General features: G+C 42.4%; 3 protein-coding genes across 7 annotated transcripts; all 3 read left to right on the forward strand.

Moving 5' to 3' along the window:
* The first annotated feature begins 984 nt into the window (after positions 1 to 984).
* On the forward strand, positions 985 to 3,103 carry LOC105005719 (gap junction beta-4 protein-like). Its single transcript, XM_010863853.4, has 2 exons — positions 985 to 2,182; positions 2,307 to 3,103. The coding sequence occupies exons 1-2, from the start codon at positions 1,647 to 1,649 to the stop codon at positions 2,593 to 2,595; spliced, it is 825 nt and encodes a 274-aa protein (XP_010862155.2). The 5' UTR covers positions 985 to 1,646; the 3' UTR covers positions 2,596 to 3,103.
* Positions 3,104 to 6,686: 3,583 nt separating this feature from the next.
* LOC105005720 (gap junction beta-3 protein-like) lies at positions 6,687 to 10,440 on the forward strand. Of its 2 annotated transcripts, none has more exons than XM_034294671.1 (3): positions 6,687 to 6,964; positions 7,525 to 8,630; positions 9,155 to 10,440. In XM_034294671.1, the coding sequence occupies exon 3, from the start codon at positions 9,283 to 9,285 to the stop codon at positions 10,060 to 10,062; it is 780 nt and encodes a 259-aa protein (XP_034150562.1). In that variant the 5' UTR covers positions 6,687 to 6,964; positions 7,525 to 8,630; positions 9,155 to 9,282; the 3' UTR covers positions 10,063 to 10,440. The 2 variants fall into 2 exon arrangements, with proteins under 2 accessions (XP_034150562.1, XP_034150563.1); XM_034294672.1 differs by having other exon boundaries at positions 7,525 to 7,624.
* Positions 10,441 to 11,381: 941 nt separating this feature from the next.
* LOC105005721 (keratinocyte-associated protein 3) lies at positions 11,382 to 26,364 on the forward strand. 4 transcript variants are annotated; one of them, XM_020050412.3, is made up of 8 exons: positions 11,382 to 11,567; positions 12,019 to 12,215; positions 13,053 to 13,249; positions 13,518 to 13,577; positions 17,500 to 17,685; positions 21,881 to 21,937; positions 25,569 to 25,718; positions 25,968 to 26,364. In XM_020050412.3, exons 2-8 carry the CDS (start codon positions 12,095 to 12,097, stop codon positions 26,220 to 26,222), a joined length of 1,026 nt encoding a protein of 341 aa, XP_019905971.1. In that variant the 5' UTR covers positions 11,382 to 11,567; positions 12,019 to 12,094; the 3' UTR covers positions 26,223 to 26,364. The 4 variants fall into 4 exon arrangements, with proteins under 4 accessions (XP_019905971.1, XP_010862157.1, XP_019905972.1 ...); XM_010863855.5 differs by lacking the exon at positions 21,881 to 21,937 and having other exon boundaries at positions 11,383 to 11,567; positions 25,968 to 26,363; XM_020050413.3 differs by lacking the exon at positions 12,019 to 12,215 and having other exon boundaries at positions 11,383 to 11,567; positions 25,968 to 26,363.
* Positions 26,365 to 26,461: the final 97 nt, after the last annotated feature.

The raw sequence follows: 26,461 nt of genomic DNA on the forward strand, positions 1-26,461 counted from the left end.
TATATCTTCTTTACATTGCATTGATTTGTGTCACAGCTGAAAAAGACACCTCTCAGCTTGATGTCCCTATATAAATAGAGGTTAAATCAGGGCTGCCTGACCCTGTTTCTGGAGATCTACTGTCCTGAAGGTTTTCTCTTCAACCCCATTTCTGACTAGCCCGATTAAGGTATTCATCCAGCTAATTATTAGAATCAGGTGTGTTAAATCAGATTTGGAGAGAACCTACAGGACAGTAGATCTTGGGGAGCTAAAATTACTAGAATTACTCAAGGCAGCAACGCCCTCTTAGGGACAGGATGTGAACTTGTTTTTCAACTCAATACATAACACTCCTTACCACTTGTGTGGGCTTTTAGTGTGGGCACAAACATAAACAAATGGACTGTAATGAAACATCCATGTGCGCTCATGATTTATAATTATAACCAGTTGAAGATTGAACAGAGCAGAGTGCGGTGGGATAAATACAGACCTGTCTAGCAGTCTCCTGCATCCAGACGTTCCTTCCACAACTGTGACGCATCTTGGGACAATTTTCCCAAACAAAGGGATTTCCAAGGTTACATGTGAGTACCAAACACATGACCACACAGAGGACAAAGGATTGATACTTCATGCAAAGAGCAAAGCTAAACTGGGTATGCTGGACGTAATGCACCCAGAAGTCACTGATGTCCATGAGGCTTGTCCAGGTGATTCCCAGGACCTGGAGGACAATGTCCTCCCTGAGATCAGATCAGCCAGAAGATGGCCCAGCCTGTGCCACTTCAAAGATAACATGTACATTTGGGCATGTTATGAGTTGTTCCAGCTGGAACAATTCACGGCAGATGATGAAAGTGTTGGCGCCATTGATGGAAAACTGAAGCTTTTATTGGGCCAGCTGTATCCGGTATCAAAGCGTGAGTGGAAAGGAAGCAAAACAACTCTAAAGTCAACCCTCATACATCCGGGTGTCAATGAGCACCTTTCTGTGGGGCATCATTTGGTGTGGTCTCTTGTGATAATAATGATTTGAGGCTGAGTTACTGGACAATCATCAAGACCTCATCCAGCCAGCACGACTAGTGGGTTGGCCTACACATCATATTACAGAGGACATGGTAGGCGCTGACGTGTATTTTTTGCCACCAACATAGGATTTCATGTAAACATGGTTCCACCAAACAAATGTCCCCTTGGGGATAATGATGTTATCACCTTAACTTCATTCTATCTATTTCCATCTACTGAAATACACATCGCTCTCCTTTTTTGTGGTTTTTTTTTTTTTACCCACAGTCAGACCCAGTTTCTAGCGAGGAAAGTTGAATAATACAGTGTTATCAGGCAGACACTCCCTAATCTACTGAACATCTGAAGGAGCTGGTAGCTATGTTTACCCAATTCACTCAGTGAGAACAAAAAGCACTCCCCTTTTTACCTGTCCCAACCAAGGTAGGTGGAACAGCTGACATATGTATTAAAAAGACCCTCCCAGAGTTGTGCAGTGAATGTGTTGACCGAGGGCAGAGACACGTCCCCGCTTCGAGATGCCGTTTTGAATCGAGCAACAACACTTAGCTCTGCACTTTCGGTAGCAGGCTGCGCAGAGATTCTCATTACTAAAAGAGTACCTCTTCATTCACCACTTCGGCTTAAACATGAACTGGGCGTTTCTTCAGAGCCTCCTGAGCGGAGTGAACAAGTACTCCACGGCATTTGGCCGGATATGGCTTTCTGTGGTCTTCATCTTCCGACTGATGGTGTTCGTGGTGGCGGCCGAGAAGGTGTGGGGCGACGAGCAGAAAGACTTTGACTGCAACACGCGCCAGCCGGGCTGCCACAACGTCTGCTATGACCACTTCTTCCCCGTCTCCCACTGCCGCCTCTGGGCCCTGCAGCTCATCTTCGTCACCTGCCCATCGCTCCTGGTCGTACTGCACGTGGCGTACCGGAACGACCGGGAGCGGAAGCACTGCCTGAAGCACGGCGAGGGGTGCACCCGTCTCTATAGCGACACGGGGAAGAAGCGCGGCGGCCTGTGGTGGACGTACTTCTTCAGTCTGGCGTTCAAGATGTCGGTGGATGCAGTGTTCATCTTCCTCATCTTCTACATCTACGAGGCCGCGTTCTTCCCGCTGGTGGTGAAGTGCTCAGAGGACCCCTGCCCCAATGAGGTGGACTGCTTCATCGCCAGGTAGAGATGCTGTTACAACTCCAGGCACGACTCCCTTTGTTCGGCTGTTGAATTTATCAACCTGGAAGACAAAGGTGTTCTTGCTCTAGATAATAAATCCATCCCCTCCATCTTTATTCCACAGGCCTACAGAGAAGCGGATGTTCACGTACTTCATGCTAGTCACCAGCTTTGTGTGTATCCTCCTGACCCTGTGTGAGATGGTGTACCTGCTGGGAAAGAGGTGCGGGGAGTGTGTTGGAAAACGCCACGCAATCAAGCACCGGACGCCGTTCGTCATGCCAGCCACCATCCCGATGACCAAGCTGGATAAGTCTGTGTGTAAGCAGCCGGGAATGGAGAAGATTGATAGTGGTGGAAGTGAGACCGAGACAGCGGTCTCTGCTCCAGCATATAGTTTGGCTGTTTCCTAAGACTGTTATTGTAATCTCTACTGCAGTATATAATTTGGTTGTTTCAAATGTAATTGTACAAATGAACGCAATCATAAATACAATTTACGTTTGAAGTCTGGAACGCATTGACACCAAATGTTGGGTCTGCTCTTTTTTGATGCTTTGCCAGGCCTACTTGGGCTCTTTAATTAGATTGTTATCTTCATCTCTGCTCAAGCTATTCATTTCGCTGTTTACTAAGATTATCTTGTATCGTTCCAGTAAGGAGACTTGAATGTTGTGCAGTTTTTTATGTTCCTTCTTTGGATTAAAGCATGTGAGTATTTAACTGAGGGCTTGTTGATTAGAGGTTTCAGATGTGTGTTACAGGAATAAAAAAAAAGTATGCTTACAGAGCAGGCAATGTTCTGTTGTTTCTGTTTTATGACCAGTGTCAGTCTACAGTGTGTTTCCAAAATGAAGTACATGTATGATTTTTATGAAATGATTTCTGATGCCATGTGTTTAAATTATATAGTAATTTGAAAATAAATAGTAATTTGAAAAAAATGAGCCCTTTGTTATGACCTGTAAACTATGTGTTTCTATTTTCTCAACATAAGTGCTAAATTAATTTGAAATAGAATTCAGTTATATCCTCATGGGAATATATATACAGTATCTCACAAAAGTGAGTAACACTGAAGAAATGACACTTTGCTACAATGTAACAGTGTAAATTTGCTGTCCCCTCAAAATAACTCGATACACAGCCATGAATGTCAAACCGCTGGCAACAAAAGTGAGTACACCCCTAAGTGAAAATATCCAGATTTGGCCCAAATAGTCAATTTTCTGTTGCCACCATGTTAGAGACCTTACGCTCCTCCACCTTCTGTTTGAAGATGCCCCACAGATGCTCAATAGGGTTTAGGTCTGGGGACATGCTTGGCCAGTCCATCACCTTTACCCTCAGCTACTTTAGCAAGGCAGTGGTCGTCTTGGAGGTGTGTTTGGGGTCGTTATCATGTTCGAATACCGCCCTGCGGCCCAGTCTCCGAAGGGAGATGATCATGCTCTGCTTCAGTATGTCACAGTACATGTTGGCATTCATGGTTCCCTCAATGAACTGTGGCACCCCAGTGCCGGCAGCACTCATGCAGCCCCAGACCATGACACACCCACCACCATGCTTGACTGTAGGCAAGACACACTTGTCTTTGTACTCCTCACCTGGTTGTCGCCACACACGCTTGACACCATCTGAACCAAAAAGGTTTATCTTGGTCTCATCAGACCACAGGACATTGTTCCAATAATCCATGTCCTTAGTCAGCTTGTCTTCAGCAAACTGTTTGCAGGCTTTCTTGTGCATCATCTTTAGAAGAGGCTTCCTTCTGCAGATCAATTTGATGCAGTGCGTATGGCCTGAGCACTGACAGGCTGACCCCCCACCCCATCAACCTCTGCAGCAATGCTGGCAGCACTCATAAGTCTATTTCCCAACCTCTGGATATGACACTGAGTATGGGCACTCAATTTCTTTGGTCGACCATGGCAAGGCCTGTTCTGGGTGGAACCTGTCCTGTTAAACTGCTGTATGGTCTTGGCCACCGTGCTGCAGCTCAGTTTTAGGGTCTTGGCAATATTCTTATAGCCTAGGCCATCTTTATGTAGAGCAACAATTCTTTTTTTCAGATCCTCAGAGAGTTCTTTACCATGAGGTGCCATGTTGAACTTCCAGTGACCAGTATGAGGGAGTGTGAGAGCGATGACACCAAATTTAACACACCTGCTCCCCATTCACACCTGAGACCTTGTAACACTAACGAGTCACATGACACCGGGGAGGGAAAATGGCTAATTGGGCCAATTTGGACATTTTCACTTTGGGGTGTACTCACTTTTGTTGCCAGCGGTTTAGACATTAATGGCTCTGTGTTGACTTATTTTGAAGGGAAAGCAAAGTGTCATTTCTTCAGTGTTGTCACATGAACAGATATATTTAAATATTTACAAAACTGTGAAGGGTGTACTCATCAACATTTGTATATATATAAAGATTTGATATATACAGATGTTGATATATATATATATATATATATACATACAGCTCTGGAAAAAATTAAGAGACCACTGCACCTTTTTCTTTCCTTTCCAAAAAAGTCGAAAAGGAAGGTTTTGAGTGAGGAACAGAAGGGTTAAAACTAAGAGACCACTGCAAATTTAACGCATCTGTTTTTCACTCAAAACTTTCCGTTTCAACCTTTTGAAAAGGAAAGTTTTACTGACCTGGAAGATCAGATACACCTGTCAAATATAGCTTTTTCAGTCAATTACTTTTGGTACCTTGAAAGAGGGGGCTACATATTAATGGCCTGTAATTCCTAAAACCCATCCTCCAATTTGGATGTGAATACCCTCATATTAAAGCTGAGAGACTGCACTTTTAGCCCATATTCGGTATTCAACTGTAACTTGAATATAATTTGGTAAACAGACAAAATAACAAAACGTGTGTCCGTACCTAACTGGACCTAACCCACACTACTGTTCAAAAGTTTGGGTTAGCTTAGAAATGTCCTTGGTTTTGAAAGAAAAGCTATTTTTTTATCCATTAAAGTAACTAATTGTATCAAATTAGACATTGTAAAAGTTTTGTAGAGAGAAATGGCAGATTATCAATGGAATATCTACATAGGTGTGCAGAGGCCCATTAGCAGGAACCATCACTCCTGTGTTCCAGTGAAACATTGTCTTTGCTAATCTATGTTTAGCATTTTAAAAGGCTAATTGATCACTAGAAAACCTTTTTGTGGTTGTTAGCACAAAGAAGCAATAAAGCTGTCCTTCTTTAGACTAGTTCTGTATCTTCAGCATTATAGTTTGTGGGTTCGATTAAAGGCTCAAAATGGCCAGAAACAAAGAACTTTCTTCTGTCAGTCTATACTTCCAAGTTCCAAGAAATGAAGGCTATTCCATGTGAGAAATTGCCAAGATACAATAATGTGTAATACTCCTGTCACAGAACAGCACAAACTGGAGCTAAGCAGAATAACTGAGCAAAAGGATGAATACATTACAGTGTCCAGTTTTGAGGAACAGTCAACTGGCAGCTGCGTTAAACACCAGTCTCAACACCAACAGTGAAGTGGCGACTCCAGGATGTTGGCCTTCCAGGCAGAGTTCTTTTTCTGTCCAGTATTTGTAGCCATTCTGAGATAGAGCTTTTCCTTTGCAACTCTGCCTAATAAAAAAATAATAATAATACATATATATATATATATATATATATATACAGTGGGGAGAACAAGTATTTGATACACTGCAGATTTTGCAGGTTTTCCCACTTACAAAGCATGTAGAAGTATGTACTTTTTATCATAGGTACTCTTCTACTGTGAGTGACAAAATCTAAAACAAAAATCCAGAAAATCACATTGTATGATTTTTAAGTAATTCATTTTCATTTTATTGGATTTATCGTACTGGTTCAACGATATAAGGTGTTGATAATAAAGAGTCCTATAAAACAGATTCAAAATTAGAGCCCTGCACTGGTTCCATTCCCAAGTGTGTGGAATATTTTAGGAGAATAAAGAGGTGAAATAAACAACCAGTCACAGCAGTGGGAAAGTGGTACCAGACCTGTCCCCTTCCTCACATGAGAATAACATGCAGTACCTCAGAAGGTACCTACCTTTTAGCTTTTGCAAAATTGTCTAGCTAATGTGACAAAATAAATGCAAATTTATGATAATGCGCAATGAGCAAATAATCTATCACGCAGCCATCATGATGAGCGAATAGGCTATCACACTATAAAGATGTTGATGGTAAATGGAACAAACAATTAAGCCACAGATTGTAAATGGAACAATATTTGTTTAATTCTTTACATATAACGTATGCACGCTCTAAAGCAGGGGTGTCAAACCGGTTCCACAGAGGGCCGAGTGTCTGCAGGTTTTTGGTTTATCCAATAAATTGTTTCCCAGTTCAGACCTAAAAACAACCAGGTGAGGGTAGAAACTAACCAATTAGTGACCTAATTAGTCAATTAAGTACAAGGTGAGAGTGAAAACCTGCAGACACTCGGCCCTCCGTGGAGGCCTGGGGGTCTTTTTATAATGAGATGTCATCCACCTCACCAGACTACACCTCTTAAAACCAAACTGAGGGATGATTCGTATTCAAGTGCCCCTCTCAGACCCTTCTAATAGAACCTGTTGGAACATAATGCACTCCTTGTGCACACAGGGTTACACAGCGGGAAAAACATCAGACGAGTTCAAACCAGTTTCCAGGGAACAATAGCTCCAGAATGACAAATCATGCTGAGGAAATCGTAAGTGGAATATCGAGAGGTGAGCTGTACCAGGATGGGAGTAGTCACTTACAGCGAAAGGTAACTTCTGTCAGTAAATGACCACTCCTATATTATCTGTATTTCTTATCTAGCAACTGGTAGAACCTGGCGCTTGCAACATCAGAATCGTGGGTGTGATTCCCGGGCGCAATGCTTCAAGTGCATGCAACCCTGTTGCTTTGGATAAAAGCATCTAGAGAATGCTTAATATTACATTAGTATATGCAGTACTGTGCAAAAGTCTTAGGTACCTGAATGTCGAATTAAGGCCATTTATTTGGGTAGTACATGTTTTAATAAATAAATATCTAATTTATAAAAATGTATGAACATTTGTGTTTTTTTTGTGTGTTTTTTCTATTTTCTTTACAAATAAACACTCTCCAAAATAAATAACTTTAGTTTGACTTTCAACAGGTGCCTAATACTTGTGCACACTACTGTGTTTTATGATATGCATTCAATAATCAAGCTTTTCTGGTTCAGGGACACCCACCCAAACCAAGAGGCAAGGGGCCGTTTGAAAATGTATCACTATTTTTAGTCGCTCTTAAAAACCTAAATGTCTTTTTTTATAATTTTTGTATTCAATCTCTCAGTGTGAATAGTACATACTACTCTCCCCTGGATCCCTGGTTGAAGGCCTGTGAAGAGGTACCTGGAATGTCTGAGCACCACATAGCAGACCGAGATGAACAGGTGTGTGACGTGGCCTGCCCTCCCCAGCTCAATGCACAGACGCTAAGATAGAGCCACACTCTCAGGTGTGTGACGAGGCCTGCCCTCCCCAGCTCAATGCACAGACGCTAACATAGAGCCCCACTCTCAGGTGTGTGACGTGGCCTGCCCTCCCCAGCTCAATGCACAGACGCTAAGATAGAGCCCCACTCTCAGGTGTGTGACGTGGCCTGCCCTCCCCAGCTCAATGCACAGACGCTAACATAGAGCCCCACTCTCAGGTGTGTGACGTGGCCTGCCCTCCCCAGCTCAATGCACAGACGCTAAGATAGAGCCCCACTCTCAGGTGTGTGACGTGGCCTGCCCTCCCCAGCTCAATGCACAGACGCTAAGATAGAGTCACACTCTCCCTGGATATTGTCTGCTGAATAGACATCACTAGTGTGGAAGACACACTGTGGCTGAGTGTCAGTACACTAAAAAGGCAGTGCCTCTTGAGTATCAAAAGGAAGAAATATGAATCAGTTTTGTGGTCAGGCCATATCAGGTTTTAATGTTTGTAGAGTGCAATATCTTCACTCTTTGGCTCCAGCAGACCACACAAACAAAGGGTCAATGTTCCCGTCTGGAATGATTGATTGATTTCCGAATGGTCAGAGACTCCAGGAAAATGGCATCTTGGGTTGAACCAATACCAAACTCATCCGGTGTGGAAACCACAAGTGCTATTACGATATCAGTCGCGGTGTCAATCAACTTCACGGGGACACTGACAATTCTATGTGTTTTGATTAATGAGTGTGTTGCGTCAATGGCCAGTGGAAAAAAAGGGAAGTTGACCAGACTCTTGAGCATGCAGGCCACACCCTTGGAGTTTGGCTAAAACACCCAGGCCAGATCCAGACCAGCCCGAATTCAGCCATGGGATTCAACAGTCAAATGAGACTGTAAAAAGACTGAGGTAAAGTAGAACCGACGGAAGCACTGGAATGGAATGATATCGTCAGCCCACTGATCTGAGACAACTGTAAGTATGACCTAATGAACAATATGTACATTACGGTACAATGAGGGGTAAGACTTGCTTCTGTATTTCATTTTAGCATCCTTTCCAATGCCTAGTTGGCAACAAGTAGACTTGCCTTTAAATGCTTACGAACGTTGGTTTTCTTTAGAGAAGACTTACAAAACGTATGAAATGTTCCTTTAAAATTACACAACAACAAAAAAATTGATTGCACTGTTGGACTACTGATGGAAGGCAAATATTGATTTGATCAAATATTAAAGCAGAGTTTCTTTGAAGAAGCAACAACTTCAGAGATGAAAAGAGAGAACTGATTAAGAACTGGATCAGAGAAAATACAAGAAAAGAATTGAGTCAGACCTGTCATGAAATTGAGAAGTAAACATTCATGTGTACATTGGTTTTAAAGAAGTCTATGTAAACCATGTTGTTATGTGGTAAACATTTTCTCAGCTGTTTTAGACTTTCAGTAACACAAAGAATTTCAGTAACACACATTTTTCACTTTCCCCATTGTTCTTCAGCTTCCCATTGAGGTCCAAAGACAGGTCTTTCCACACCCACAAGCGGATGTTCAGAGCTCCAGGACAGAAGTATTTCCACATATACAAGGCAGTTCCAACGTAAAGGAAGGGGGTCCTCGTTTGTCATCATGAACTGGGGTGCACTGGAATCACTCCTCAGCGGGGTCAATAAATATTCCACCGGCTTCGGACGCATCTGGCTCTCCGTCGTCTTTGTGTTTCGCGTCATGGTCTTCGTCGTGGCTGCTGAACGAGTCTGGAGCGACGACCAGAAGGACTTTGATTGCAACACCCGCCAGCCGGGCTGCGCAAACGCGTGCTACGACCTTTACTTCCCGCTGTCCCACACACGCCTTTGGGCGCTGCAGCTCATCTTCGTCACCTGCCCCTCCTTCATGGTTGTCATGCATGTGGCTTACCGCGAGGAGCGCGAGCGCAAGTACCGCCTGGTGCATGGGGAGAATGCCCGGCTCTACGACAACCCGGGCCAGAAACACGGCGGCCTCTGGTGGACCTACCTGCTCAGCCTCTTCTTCAAGACGTTCATTGAGGCGGCGTTTCTCTATTTGTTGCACTACATCTACAACAACTTTGAGCTGCCGAGGCGCGTCCAGTGTGAACTGTGGCCGTGTCCCAACCAGGTGGATTGCTACATCGGTCGGCCCACTGAGAAGACCGTGTTCACGTACTTTATGGTCGGTGCCTCGGCTGTGTGCATTGTGCTGAACATCTGCGAGATCTTCTACCTGATAGCCATGCGGATGCTGAAAATCTCCCACCGTGGAAGACGCCGCGGCTCGCCTACCAAGAGGTGCTCCGAGCCGGACTGTGGAGGATGTCCTGCAACACCAGAGACGAACAATAAGGACAACTTGGCCTTAATGGAGAAGAATGGATCCATCTTTTGAGCCAGAGATTCAACTTTTTTGAAGGGGACATTTATTTTCTGGCACAGATCTTTTATTTGACTTCTCATTTGTGTTGGAAGCCAAACCATTTTTTGATTAGGTGTTTTATTATTGTAACGATTTGTTTCAATTGACCTATGAGATGTTTGATACTGTAATACCTGTGCACTCTGTCCTGTTCACAACTGAGTTGTTAAAAAAAAATGCCCTTATGAAAGTGAAGACATTTAAGAGCTTCATGGTTTGTAGATTAGGCCAAATACACCTTGTTCACTGTGGTTTTCGAATACTTTATCAAGTGATCAGTAATACTTGTTGTTTTTATCAATATTTCATTAATAGACTATGATGTCCCAGATGAAGATGAAGACTTTGATCCATGTAATTACACTATTTTAACTGAGTTTAGTGTGTTTATTTAGATTTTTCCTTAGTTAATGTTGGATTGCAATATATAGTAAAACTATACACACACACATATATATATATATATATATATATATATATATATATATATATATATGTGTTTACACTGATCAGCCATAACATTATGACCACTGACAGGTGAAGTGAATAACACTGATAAACTCATTATCATGGCACCTGTCAGTGGATGGGATATATTAGGCAGCAAGTGAACATTCTGTCCTCAAAGTTGATGTGTTAGGGTCTGTTTTGGTGGTAAAATTTGGTGGCAATATTAGCCAGGTGGTCATAATGTTATGGCTGATCAGTGTATATACATATATTATTAATCATGCTGTTCAGGGATCTCTCCACCTAGTGGTGCCAATGTCCATTCTTCCCTTCTTATAAAGCTTTGACTGAGCAGAGATATGTAGCCGCCATCTTGTTCTGGGGCATTCCCTTCAGGGGGCGGGGCAGTGAACAGACCAGAGGACACGCCGCAATAGTTGAGATAAAGAAAACTTGAGGAGACTTTAAAAAAAGATGAGTTTGTGTCTTTGAGTGGCTGGTGTTGGTTCTGATTTGAATATTGACAGTAATTTATTTGAACTTATTTAATGTGCATTTTAGCAGGCGGTCACGCTAAGATGAAACGCACATATACTCACACATATGAAGTTCACAACATAGCATAAACAAAACACAATCCCCAAAACAACTGCATGTCACTAGAAACAAACACATTGTGTTTTTTAAAAGATGTAACTAATATTAAGAGATATATATTTCGGAAACCAACTTCAATATCAGCACTGTGGATCTAGATTTTTTTTAAATAATTTGTTTCATTGACTGATTAATAAAAGACAATCTGTGCGCTGAGTCACGTGAGCGTGTGTTCAAACTCAAAAGGGATCCGCCCCTTTTCTTTGTAAATCGATCCACCTGTGCGCTGGGACGGACTGATACCAATGTCTGACGGGTGTGGGGCAGGGAAGGGTGCTCGTATTTAATCTGCAAAATTGGCAAATGAAAACTGCTCCTGGGCGGACGATGACTTAAGCGGGGCATCAAATCACCAACAATGTCTAATACAGGTGAATATGAAACTAGTTCATTCTCACAAAAATGTGTTGGAAGCTAATCAAACAGGCAGGATAAAGCTGCACTGCGAGTTGAGCTGCTTTAGGTTGGGTGGGGTGGCTTTTGACTTTCAGAATATTCTGTGAAGGGTTGTGTGTGTGTGTGTGTGTGTGTGTGTGTGTGCGCGCGTGCGCGCAATGAAAAAAGGCCTCCATCATGTTGATAGAAGTGCGGAGACTGACAGGATTCATTGAGTTTATACTGAGCCAAACAGATTCGGTTTGAAGCGTCTTGAGAAGAAGCTAAGCTGGGTGAAAGTCATTACCTGGTCAATAACAATCTCTTATTGCTTTTAGTGGAAGGTGGCCTGTTTACACAATTACCGAACACACTTTATTTGACTGTGTGGATTGATTGGCCTTACATTACATTTGTCCTTCAGTTTTGTACTTTTATATATTTTAGGCATTTTTAGGACAGTGACAAAAGCTACAGGAGAAACTTTTTGCTGAAAGAGCAGTAAGTCAGAGCATTTGGATCCATGCTGAAGCTGTCCACATCTACTGGAGGCTTTAGACACCGGCCCACCCTGGACAACAAACGGTTCCTGGCAAAAAGTGATGTCCCAGGTTTAATAAAAATACACCCAGAACCCAAGCTTAGTAAGTTTGATTGTTTCCAACAACGTGCAAAAGAGAACATCCCATAATCACCACCCACTGCCTTTCAGAATCCAAATTTTATTGCAGAGTAAGTTTCACAACAAACTAGAAATGTGTTCTGGTCTGTCAATGCAGGAAATATTGTTCACAGGAACGCTGAAAGGTCTGTGTTTTTCGGGAAACCATTTTGTATTGTCCCCCGAAACTGGACGTTGGATTTCCACTCAGGCATTCATTTAACAACAGCTTCCACGGTCACTTGCTAGTCGTTACCAACTATCCATTCCACATCGTTCTGTCCAATGTAATCAGTGCCTGCACAAACACCTTTCCGATAATATCGCTCATCTTTTAAATGGTTGCTTATTCCTGCCTGAAACACCAGCCAAATCAAGCTCTCAGCAAAGCAGGATAACTCAACTCTGGGTCTGGAGTGCTGACTTCTGATTTTCATCCTGTCCACACAAAAAAATCGGTTGAAGTAACTTTAATTCAGCCCTCCAAATTCAGAGTTGAATAGCCCAGTTGTACAGTTAATATGAAACAATGTCAAACGGGTACTAGAAAGAGGTTCTGCTTCTCCTACTTGTGACGTTACTTGATGCAGACGGGTCTCCTGTAAACATTAGATAGAGATGTAGATTCAGCAGGTAATCATTAACGGCTGGGACAGCTCTTCTGTGATGTTAACTCAGGTACGGTTGATCGATATTAAATGGACTCTGAACGTCTCACTGACACCGCCCCCCCCCCCCTCTCTCTCTCTAACCTCACCTCTCTTTCCTCTCTTCTCCTCTCTTCTCCTTCCCTCCCCGCTGTTCCCTGTCCTTTCTCCAGGTGTTTGCTGTGCCGACCTGAAAAACCCCAAGGCGCTGATGAAGACGGGCCTGAGCTTAGTGCTTGTAGGACACGTTAACTTCCTGCTGGGGGCGCTAGTTCATGGCGTTGTGATCCGCCATATCGGCTTGGATGCGGAGGCCGGGGACACGGCGTACGCCATATCTAATGTTGTGGCGATCACTGCAGGGCTGATGGTAAGAGAAATCCACACAACACTCTTCCCTCCCTCTCCTTCTCTCTCTCTATTTCTCCCTCCTGCTGAAAACATTAACAAACTATGTGATTTGTAAACGGGCCTCTCTGATTTGCTGCCCGAATGAACAGATGTTCCTCTCAGTCGGTCTGATTGCCCCCTAGCGCTGAGACCTTACCACCAGATGGTGACCTTGGCAACCCCCCCCCCCCCGTGTGTCCCCCCGCACGCCGATGGCTCATCACGCTGTGTGGTGTCTGTCTCTGTAGGGTGTTGTCGTGGGAATCATGGCCATCATCCTCTCCAAAAACAAGACCGACGGGGCTCTGGTGAGTCTACTCCAGGATGTGTGTGTGTTATGAGACGGGGTGTGTGTGTGTGTTATGAGACGGGGTGTGTGTGTGTGTGTGTTATGAGACGGGGTGTGTGTGTGTTATGAGACGGGGTGTGTGTGTGTGTTATGAGACGGGGTGTGTGTGTGTGTTATGAGACGGGGTGTGTTATGAGACGGTGTGTGTGTGTGTGATGAGATGGGGTGTGTGTGTGTGATGAGATGGGGTGTGTGTGTCATGGGATGGGATGGGGTGTGTGTGTGTGTGTGTTATGGGAAGGGGTGTGTGTGTGTTATGGGACGGGGTGTGTGTGTTATGCCATCATCACACAGATCAAGTCCCCATAGGTGTGTGTATGTTACAAAGTGAGGTTAATGAGCTAGCCATCTGACTTTTTATTTTATTTTCAGGTTCATTAAGAAAGCTCATCTCTATTTTTTGTTTTGATGGTTGGGTCAGTTAGGCCAATGTAAGGGATATTGTTATTTTCGGGTCTGGAGCTGTGAGATCTGCTGTGTCAATGACCGTATGTGTTTCCATGTGTATAGATGAGGGTTGGGGTTGTTTTTTAAAGCTATGCTTGTTGTCAGAGAATTGGTGGGATTCTGTGATTTACTTATCTCTGCCTTTCCCCACTGGCATTCTGGGTCTGCACACATGAAGGAAAACTGACTATTTTGGTGCCACAGGAATTTGTGGCTTCCTTGAAAAAAACAAAGACAGCCAATAATTGTATCTATCAACCAAATGTATTTATGAAGCCCTTTTTACAACAGCAGCTTTACAGAGACACCCGGCCATAAACCCCAAGGAGCAAACAACAGTAGTGTTGAATTTCAGTGGCTAGGAAAAACTCCCTAAGAATGCCGAATTTAAGGAAGAAACCTAGAGAGGACCCAGGCTCAGAGGGGTGACCAGTCCTTTTCTGGCTGTGCCGGGTGAGATATTAAGAGTCCAATTGGAATAATAAATACATTTCTCTGGGCTAAATCCAGAGTCTATTTGATTCTATGACCAGGTGGACAAGGACAGGGACAGCAACGGGCCCCCCAAACCAGGACCTGCGTGAAGTTGGCCCCCCCACCAACGCAAAACGTTGTCAAACTATGCTCGTTCGTTTGTGCTCCGTTTGTGCTGGTTTGTGCTGTAAAAAGTTTCGTTTGTGCTGCTTCCGTTTTTTAGATATTAACATAATATTTTTAGGTCAATCTGAGGTCAACCAGCCCCCCCACATTCTCCAAATTCACCCAAAATAGTCTCGATCGTTTGTGCTTCGTTTGTGCTGGTTTGTGCCGGTAAAAGTTTTGTTTGTGCTGCTTTGGGTTTTAAAATATTCGACATTGAATTATAGACGATTACGTCACCAGCCCCCCCACATGCTCCAAATTCACCCAAAATAGTCTTGATCGTTTGTGCTTCGTTTGTGCTGGTTTGTGCCGGTAAAAGTTTCGTTTGTGCTGTTTTGGGTTTTAAAATATTAGACATTGAATTATAGACGATGACGTCACCAGCCCCCCCACATGCTCCAAATTCACCCAAAATAGTCTCATTCGTTTGTGCTACGTTTGTGCTGGTTTGTGCTGTAAAAAGTTTTGTTTGTGCTGCTTCGGTATTTTAGATATTACAATAATATTTTTAGGTCAATCTGAGGTCAACCAGCCCCCCCACATTCTCCAAATTCACCCAAAATAGTCTTGATCGTTTGTGCTTCGTTTGTGCTGGTTTGTGCCGGTAAAAGTTTCGTTTGTGCTGCTTTGGGTTTTAAAATATTCGACATTGAATTATAGACGATGACGTCACCAGCCCCCCCACATGCTCCAAATTCACCCAAAATAGTCTCATTCGTTTGTGCTGGTTTGTGCCGGTAAAAGTTTCGTTTGTGCTGCTTTGGGTTTTAAAATATTCGACATTGAATTATAGACGATGACGTCACCAGCCCCCCCACATGCTCCAAATTCACCCAAAATAGTCTCATTCGTTTGTGCTACGTTTGTGCTGGTTTGTGCCGGTAAAAGTTTCGTTTGTGCCGCGTTGGGTTTTAAAATATCAGAAATGTAATCAAATTAATATTTAGGCCTATAGGCTACAAACAAGGCTCACTGAATAAAATAGATAAATCAATGGTCACAAGATCAAAAATAGTTAGACAGCTCTGTATTTTGGTTTGTAGTTAGTCAGTAGCCTATAGCCTATGAGCATTTTATTTCGGTTTTGTCTATTTAATCTCTAAAATGTTAGATGCTTATAAAGATGATTTAATAGAACATCATGCAATTTCTCATCAGGTTTTTTGTAGTCCTGTAGTGTTTAATAAAAACGTAATGTTTTTCTTTTATTAGGCCTATGTCACTCTTATCTTCTGCTACTCTATGAGCAAAATGGATCTGAGCGTGTGTGCCATCAAGTCGTAGTTTAAATGTAACTTCAGCATTTTTGGGCAAGAAAACAGCTAAACTATCCTCGAGGTGAGCACACTTTAAAAGTAGAATTGACGAAGACGTTCTGTCATCACATAATTTGGTCAATAAACAATTATCCTCACTTCAGTGTCTTGTGATTGTATTTTATTTTTACGAGTCTCATCTGCTACACTCCACTCCCACCGCAAGTGACACTTCCATTCAAGAATGCTCTTGTATAAAATTGTGTAGAGTTAGTGGAGAAAAGGTCGATATAAATCAAACTACAAAAGTCGTTACTAATCCAACATTCAAGAGAGCTAACCTTGTTATTGAACAGAAACCTCAATAATAACACTTCTATTACTAATTTAGCTATGAAATGCTATTTACAGTTGCACAAAGTTTCATTTTAGTATTAAAAAACGACCATGGGTGCAACTGTATTTAACATTTCATAGCTAAATTAGTGATAGTGTTAGCAATGAATTTTCAGTTCAATAGAAAATGACAATCTAGGGGTGAACATTACCATATTTGGTCCTAATATAAGATATATTATCCATCTACATTATCCTTACTATATTATATGATCATTATATTCAGACCAATACAGTAATATATTAAAACAAATTTACGCTGTACATGATATTTTTTGGAATCAGAATAATTGACGGTAATTATGTTTTGCTTATGCCAGATGCCCAAGAAAACAGTAGTCGACAGGGATTCCCTTTTCACAGTCCTGTGTTCATCAAAAGAGCCACAAACCAGCACAAACGAAGCACAAACGAACGAGATTATTTTGGGTGAATTTGGAGAATGTGGGGGGGCTGGTGACGTCATCGTCTATAATTCAATGTCTAACATTTTAAAACCCAAAACAGCACAAACGAAACTTTTACCGGCACAAACCAGCACAAACGAAGCACAAACGATCAAGACTATTTTGGGTGAATTTGGAGCATGTGGGGGGGCTGGTGACGTAATCGTCTATAATTCAATGTCGAATATTTTAAAACCCAAAGCAGCACAAACGAAACTTTTACCGGCACAAACCAGCACAAACGAAGCACAAACGATCGAGACTATTTTGGGTGAATTTGGAGAATGTGGGGGGGCTGGTTGACCTCAGATTGACCTAAAAATATTATGTTAATATCTAAAAAACGGAAGCAGCACAAACGAAACTTTTTACAGCACAAACCAGCACAAACGGAGCACAAACGAACGAGCATAGTTTGACAACGTTTTGCGTTGGTGGGGGGGCCAACTTCACGCAGGTCAAACAAGGTACTCCGCAGGTGTGGACCAGGACCTCATCTCCTCCTAAAATGTAAAACTGGAGGAGACTGAGAAAAGTTAGAAAGTGCATTCCTCATTTGATGCTTCCTTGATAAAAACAACGACAGCCACAGGAATACTTTTTTTTTTAATCATTTGAGGCTTCCTTGACAAAAACAAACATGTGAACTCAATCCCTTTATTCTTCTCTTCCTCTTTGTCTCTGTTTATCTCAGATGTGGTCATTCTCCCTAGTCACTCTGGTGACTATTCCCTTAGCCATGGCCTCTGTCATTGGTCTGACTGTTTCCATGGTGAGAGCAATACTTTATGGTGGGCGGAACCTCCTGACCCATTGCCGGTTGCCTGACGCAATTGGGTACCACACTAAGGAGTGCCCCTTTGACCCCACCCACATTTATGTAAGTAACATGTGCAGCCTGTGTTTGTGTTTTACAGAGTTAAAGTTCAATACAAGGAAACAAGTCCATTAAAATGACTTCATTAGTAGTGATGGCCATTCCAGGCTTAATTACTGTTCTTCTAGCAGCAGGATATTAGGCTAGCATTGTTAACTCTGATTTTCTTTTTCAAAATAAAAGCCATCATTGAAATATATAAGGTAAGATTGTTGCTTATCTAGTCGGTACATTTTATGTTTAATGTCCATTCCAATGTTGTTCTTGTTTGTTCTTTTTTACTAGATTGTTAACTATATTGCCTTATACATTTCAATGATGGCTTTTATTGTGATAAAGAAAATCTGAGTGCTGCCAGCATAATATCCTGATGCTAAAATAATGCTAATGAAGCCTCCTTTGGCCAAAACTATTCAATAGTACCTGATCTATGGGTTTGAGATGACTGGGAATCACTTTTTTAGTGCATATTGGCTTTAGTTAACCTAATGAAACATGAGACCACCACTTAAAGGGCCAATATGTATAGACATGTTTTACTGTACTACTAACATGAATACATGCATAAATGGACAAAAGACATTTACACTGATTGTTTTAAGTTTCAAATATTAAATCTATAAAATTATTAGGTGCCTGACATTCCCAATTTAACCCGATCATTTCTTCTTGACATGTAGTCTCCTCATACTTGCTTTAGAAACTTGCAGTAATACAATGGAGCCAAATTGAGCTCAAATGTATTGACTATAAGAAAATAAAAACGTAACTGAAATATTTAATAGTATGAAAAAACTACATTCAATAGTATAAAAAAAATTGATTAAAGCGTGGAAAAGGTGTATGCTAAAATCATTAAATGGATTTTCGTGTCCGATCTAAAAATGTCTTCGTTCAAACACTTTTTTTCCACGTTCGCTTCTTCTTAAGATAATGTGTACATTTAAACAGAATAATAAACTCCTATTCCCAGGTTGCATCAACGTCACTGTTGTCATGGTCACAGACACCGATATTGATGAAAGTTTAACTAATTCAAGTGACTGAAGTTAGACAGGGGCTTGGAAAGGCTTTGATTCGAACGAAGGTGGGAAGAAATTGTAATCGCAAGAAGAAGCGAACATGGAAAAAAACGTGTTTGAACAAAGACATTTTAAGATCAGATGCGAAAATCCATTTAACAATTTTAGCTATCAACTTTTTTTCCATGCTTTAATCTATTTTTTTGTTATTATTTATTATTGTCTTTTCATACTATGAAATATTTCCGTCAAGTTTTTCTTTTCTTACATTCAATACATTAGAGCTCAATTTAGCTCCATAACCCCCCCCCCCCCCCAGCTAATACTGTTCCGAGTAGTGTTATTTTTTTACATTCAATCTTGAAAACATTAGAGGCAGGATTTTACACAGTGCCCCTTTAATGTGTTGTGTTTATATTTTGAGACATGGCTTGAGGTCGGCCAGTGATTGCATACAACCTCAGCAGAGATCACATGACCAACACAACATCCCATTCTTTATGTGTGACTCTCAGTATGGTGGACGCTCTGGGATTGGTGCATGTCCGCATCCTGAATGTTGGCCTAGGCTGTTCTGGGAGGTCCTGCGTGTGTCATGTGTCGAAGCCTTTGGGGGGCGCGCGCACACACACACACACACACACACACTCTGTTCTGGCCTGACTGACAGGTTTGGTGACGGGATCTTGGAAAATCCCTCTGGGATGTTTTCATGTGTGTGACTCAGGAGACACAGGATGGTGTTGTCAGCTATACTGCAGTGTTCTGATGTTTAGTCACCCACGCGTGTGTGCATGTGTGCGTGTGTGCATGTGTGCGTGTGTGTGCTTCTGAGGTTGTGTGAATGTGGGGAAAAGATTGTGGAGAGGTGGTTCCATTATTTCGGTGGTTCTGGGGGCCTTCATTTGAATGGTTAGGGGTAATCCAGCCATGCTGCAGCTGAAAGGGTTAAATTGTGCAGTTCATGTTGAGGCTGGAGAAATACAGTAAAAATGTCTTGTGAACCCACCCTTTGAAGGAGGCCATTAAAAAAATATATATATATATTGTATGTGTGTTCCCTCTTGTTATGGCACTCAGAACTTGAATGCCAAGATGAGTGGAATCATTATTTTGTGTGGAATGCACCACAAGTTGACTGGGTAAATGGATGAAGCTGACTGGGTAAATGGATGAAGCACCGCCGACCCCACAGTGCAATCATTTTCTATTTATTAATTGTTTGATTTATTTTTTGCCAAGAAAAATGAAACGTGGACTGTCATCTTCAAAGCGCGCTTCGGTGGAAACGTTTGTTTCATGTTCCGTAATATTTCTGGCTAAGATTTTTATACGGTGCGGTGCCGCGGCGAAGTGAATGCAGCGGAATCACTGGGCTGTCACTCCTGTTTAGGCTCCCAACGCACACGTCAACTTTGATAAACATTATTTTGACCAGCATTGACGAGTCACAGCAGGTTGAAATGTATTTGTCTGAAGTGGAGGTTGTTATGCCTTATACAACAGAGCAGTCTGGTATTAGTGTCTACCTGATAGTTGATTCGCTCACCTGGTGTCCTGGGTCGGAATTAGACCCTGATTAGGAATATAGTAGTATGCTGGTTAAGGATGTTAATTTTCACACGGATGGTAGCTGCTTTCTGACTGGATCCCGCTATACAGGTGGAGGTTTATTTTTGTATGGTAAAGGGATATGATACATCCAGTTTTGCCAACTCTTGCGAGTCAAACAAGCAGCAGCTTCAAAAACAAGCCCATACTGTTTCAAAAACAAGCCCATACTGTTATAGCGTGTTACGGTCAATGAATGAGCCTGCAACATATTAAAATAAGGGGACAGGAGCACATTAGTACCATATGTATCTACTATTAGTAGGATATATATACACACACACACACACACACAGGAGTGGGCTATGTTATGTTTTTTTTGTTATGAACTCTAATAATAGATTCTGCTTTGCACTATCTGCACAGAGCTTTACTGTCATCAAGGACCACTTGATGTAGAGCAGAGGTCTCAAACCGGTTCCACAGGCCGAGTGTCTGCAGGTTTTCACTCTCACCTTGTACTTAATTGACTAATTAGGTCACTAATTGGTTCGTTTCTACCCCCACCTGGTTGTTTAGATCTTAACTGGGAACCAATTTATAGGAAAAACCTGCAGACACATGGCCCTCCGTGGAACCGGTTTGAGACCTCTGATGAAGAGTCTTGGTTGTACTTTTTGCCATACTTGGACCACTTTGTTGGTTCATACTCCCCATCCTACTCTTTCAAAAATTGCTGCTAGTTTACATTATGTATATTATTGTCATACTTGCCATAGGCCTATCTATAATTTCAATACCATCACCAATATTGCTGCTAGTTTACAGTAGGCTACTCTTTCTAAACTGCTGCTAGTGTACAGTGTTATGTATATTATTGCTTTCTTTTCTTGCTATATTTTTGCTGTGTATATATTTTTCTTCTTAATTCTCATTACGTAGTTGTAGTGTGCTATATGTCACCATTCATCATCTTATGGCACTCATGTATCTATAATATTCAATAATTCTACCAAATTGCTGCTAGTTTATACACTCCTAAAGGATTATTAGGAACACCATACTAATACTGTGTTTGATCCCCTTTTGCCTTCAGAACTGCCTTAATTCTACGTGGCATTTATTCAACAAGGTGCTGAAAGCATTCTTTAGAAATGTTGGCCCGTATTGATAGGATAGCATCTTGCAGTTGATGGATATTTCTGGGAAGCACATCCAGGGCACGAAGCCCCCGTTCCACCACATCCTAAAGATGCTCTATTGGGTTGAGATCTGGTGACTGTGGGGGCCATTTCAGTACAGTGAACTCATTGTCATGTTCAAGAAACCAATTTGAAATGATTCGAGCTTTGTGACATGGTGCATTATCCTGCTGGAAGTAGCCATCAGTGGATGGTTACATGGTGGTCATAAAGGGATGGACATGGTCAGAAACAATGCTCAGGTAGGCCGTGGCATTTAAACCATGCCCAATTGGCACTAAAGGGCCTAAAGTGTGCCAAGAAAACATCCCCCACACCATTACACCACCACCACCAGCCTGCACAGTGGTAACAAGGCATGATGGATCCATGTTCTCATTCTGTTTACACCAAATTCTGACTACCATCTGAATGTCTCAACAGAAATCAAGACTCATCAGACCAGGCAACATTCTTCCAGTCTTCAACTGTCCAATTTTGGTGAGCTCGTGCAAATAGCTTTTTCCTATTTGTAGTGGAGATGAGTGGTACCCGGTGGGGTCTTCTGCTGTTGTAGCCCATCCGCCTCAAGGTTGTGCGTGTTGTGGCTTCACAAATGCTTTGCTGCATACCTCGGTTGTAACAAGTGGTTATTTCAGGCAAAGTTGCTCTTCTATCAGCTTGACTCAGTCGGCCCATTCTCCTCTGACCTCTAGCATCAACAAGGCATTTTCGCCCACAGGACTGCCGCATACTGTATGTTTTTCCCTTTTCAGACCATTCTTTGTAAACCCTAGAAATGGTTGTGTGTGAAAATCCCAGTAACTGAGCAGATTGTGAAATACTCAGACCGGCCCGTCTGGCACCAACAACCTTGCCATGCTCAAAATTGCTTAAATCACCTTTCTTTCCCATTCTGACATTCAGTTTGGAGTTCAGGAGATTGTCTTGACCAGGACCACACCCCTAAATGCATTGAAGCAACTGCCATGCGATTGGTAGATAATTGCATTCATGAGAAATTGAACAGGTGTTCCTAATAATCCTTTAGATGAGTGTATTGTCTTACTTGCCATATCTATAATAGGCTAATACCCAGATTGCTGGCTATATTTTTGATGACATATTCTTCTTAACTCTCACTATGTAGTTGTCTGGTGCCATGTCACAATCATTTAATTGTTCAGGGTGATGCTGTGTTACTCAGGTGCATTTGAGAAATAAACGTAGAAACTTGGAACATGGCTTGGAATTCTAACTGGATTTTTCGCCAATGGGAGAGAGGTGGGGGCGGGCAAGATCCACATGAGGAATGGTAGTAGAATGAATTACACCACATCACTTGAGAGACAGACAGAGAGAGAGAGAGAGAGGTCACATTAATAAACCTAAATTAGGAATGCAACCAAGCTCAGAACCAATGTGCCTACAGGGCCATATGCGAACAGCAATAAGCTCAACACCACAGAGGGCCACAACGAAGCGGAAAGACAACTTTTTAGGGATAAAGATCCATTCTATGACAACAACCTTAATAGACAAGCATGGACACACTGACACTCGTCACCATCTATATCAATCAAAAATATGACCTAACGGACCAGCACCATAAAGGCAGGTTGATAAAATATGCTTTCACTCACCAAGGCTGAGGGCTCACTTGAAGAGAAAGGTGGCACGGCGGTTCTTCCTCTGGACAAACTTTACGATGACTTTGGGAATTAAGTCATGTAGCTGCTGAATCAGCTGGCTTTCGATGGACAACATGGCCAATGCGTTGAGTCGCGGCTGTCTCATGGTATTGCAAGTGAAGGTTTTTATCCTTTTCAAGGTGGAAAAGCTCCTCTCTGACTCGGATGTCGTCATAGGTGTTGTTATGATCATTTTCAGCAGAGTGACGGTCTCAGCAAAAGCCTCCTCTAGGTTGTTCTCATGGATGGATCTTAACAGAGACAGGGCTGTCTTACCAGTGTGAAGCTCAGTGTGGTGGGACAGAGTGGTCAGCTCAGACTTCAACTTTTCCTCGTTTCCTAGAGGCCATAATTGTGGGAACAGCGAGCTGTCAACCAACTTGGCAGCGATCAGGTGGTCACTTTGTGTAAACCTCTGCTCCACCTGGGAGATGACCGTGTCGCATGCCTCCTTCCTCACCGGCGATGTGTTGGTTACTCGTCGGCCTGGCTCGTCTGTTCCATCGTGAACGGTGGCAGCCCAGTAATCAGTTTGCTTCCGCATATTCTGGACATTCTCCTTGAAACGGGTGAGCGCACTGCTAATCCCAGATTCATCGAAGCTCAGTTTTTTGCAGAGTGTTGTATAAGACATAAACTTGTGAGAAAAAAAAAATCCAGCAGCTGCAGAAAGGCTTTGTCCCGGAGTTTTTTGACAGGCCTTATGCCTCACTTGTGGTGCTACAGCTGGTGAGCATAGCAGTGAACAAACTGGGCATGTGGGTTTGTCTCTTTCATTAGCATCTGTACCCCTCTGATGTTTCCACTCATTACAGCCTCACCATCACAAGTCTGAGTGATCAGCTTTTCTCCCAGCTTCAGTGGTTCCAGCACACCCTTGATGCCATTAGAGAGGCTGAGTCCAGTCTTATCTTTGACTTCCACAAACTCCAAAAACTTCTCTGTCACTGTATTGTCGAGCAACATGTATCGCAACACAACCACCATTTGTGATTTACAAGAGACATCAGTTGTCTCATCTGCTTGTATGGCAACAAATGATGTCTCGTCCACTTGCTTGGCTATCTCCTCCCTGTACACTTCACACATACAGTCTAACAGTTCATTTTGTACAGTGCTAAATGTCCCTCTGAAGATGGGCTGAGCATCATAGTGTCTCTGAAGTCTGAATATTCCAGAATTCCAGGAGTCCACTGAAATAAAATACTAACACAAATTATATGCAATTTAGGAAGATGCTATATTCATAGATAATAAATTATAGGAAGTAATCTTCGAGAAATAAAAATGTTGTTGCAGTACTTTCTGTTGACAACAGGTGGGGCTGTGTTTGGAATAGAAAAAGTTAAGGCTATGCAACATCTCGATTCTGGACAGATGGATTAGAAAGTATGTAGTTGCAGTCTTTTAGAATTTATGTAGATGAGTTGGGTATGCTCAGAAGTTAAATTTCTGTCAGTAGTTGCAAAACGTTATCATGAGCCAAAAGCAAAATAAAATCTATTTCATCTCACAAGATCCCAGGTATGTCAATTTTAAAGAGCTGTGAATTAAAGGATCATGTCTCTTGCTTAATGGTATAGAACAGACAATTCAGTCAATACCAGTCCTGGACTGTATGAATGTAGTGGCAGCATCATTAAAACAGTTCGTTGCAGTTAGTAATTGCTCCCTGTGATTTATTATGGACTAGTCTAGTACTCATCAATCTCTACCAGGAAATGAATGGCCCGCTTTCCTCCTACATACATTGCTACATTTCCATTTATAAACATCTTTAGAAAAACACACCTGTCAGTTCTTGCCTCTAAACGTACGATCACAGGGATGAGGGACATTAGTTTTTAGGGATTCAGTTTTTCGCTTTCTTGCTCTATATTTGTGGTATGAATCTTCAAGATGTTTATACACTATATGTTTTGCTGTGTCTCAGGCGATTCCGAAAGCTGATTTGATGACATGAACAATGATTAATGAGTTCTGTTGAAACGTGTTCCTTTCTGCTGGAGTGAGGTTTTTTAATTTTGTAATTCAGTGCTCATCTGTCTAAGAGAAATTCTTGGTATGACTCCCTAATCAGAAACAAAATAAATCATTGATTTTCGAGGTATTTCATCATGAATCGACTGTCAGAGAAAATTCTTGAGCTGGGCTTGGGTCATAACATGAACTGCTCTACATTCAAATTAGCCTTGTATACTGAAAGTCTAACTCATCTGGAACTTCTTTCTCCTGTGTTTGAGAAGTACAGATATTTCCTCCAGTGTGAATCAAATGCTCTAGTTATCCTCTCCTTAAAATGGAGCCTTTATCCGCCTACAAAATATCCTGGATTTTTTGTTTGCAGTGAACACACTGACTGATGTTATGAATGAATAGGACCGGAACCTTGTTTGCTTTATACACACACACCCACTGACCGGTCTCCCTTCTCTCTACAGAGGACAACCCTGGTCTTCTGGGCTCCTTTGATCGTGATGTGTTGTGTCCAGCTAGTGTTCTCAGTGAGGTGCTTCTCAGTGTCCCTAACCTTCCTGGGACTATGCTGCTGCCCGAGTCAGAAGCTCCGACCCGGAGATCGCGGCACCCCGGTGAGATCTGGCCACATCCAGGCCCCCTGACCGTTACACCCCATAATGATCATCACAGCCAAGGCTCTAGTTGAGCGTACTGATCTCAAGATTGTGTTTGGTCCATTGTGCCATTGGCAGAGATCGATTATAGAGTAACTTGTACCGCATTCCATTTGTCTCCAGAAGTGTGCGCATGCGCCCGTTATGGAAGGGTGTGTGCGCATTGTGAAAGTGTGTTATAAAACTATTTGCCTGTGTCTTTCTCAGCTGAATGCTGAAAGGCCCCCTGTTCTCCACTTGGTACCCAAACTCCCTCCTCCACCCTCCGAGCCGTCCAGTCTCCCTCGCTCTGTGTCACGACATCCTCCCCATCTTTATCACTCGGACCCCTCTCACCTCAAGCCCCAGCGCCAGTATCTTCGTCCTCAGCAGCACAGAGGAAGGTCGGACGGGCCAAAATGTCCAGAGGAAAATAACCTGCTGGAACGGGGCTCCCAGTACAGAACCAGCTCCTGGATCTAACGGAGGACATGCTGTGGAACCACTATGCTAACCAGAGAACATTTTTATATTTTCACCCTCTGATCTTTCAGAACAAGATTATTTCTATATTAATACTGTATTTTTCCAAAGAATAGTTCCTGAATTGTTTAATAAAAATAAATGTCATCAACTTCATAGGATTTCTGATGCGTCTGTCTGCAGATGACTCAGTCACAATCATTTCTGTGGTGTCACTAATGTATCCAGCAATGTTTAGT

This window comes from Esox lucius, chromosome 10 (assembly GCF_011004845.1).
Source record: "Esox lucius isolate fEsoLuc1 chromosome 10, fEsoLuc1.pri, whole genome shotgun sequence".
NCBI classification, from domain to species: domain Eukaryota; kingdom Metazoa; phylum Chordata; class Actinopteri; order Esociformes; family Esocidae; genus Esox; species Esox lucius.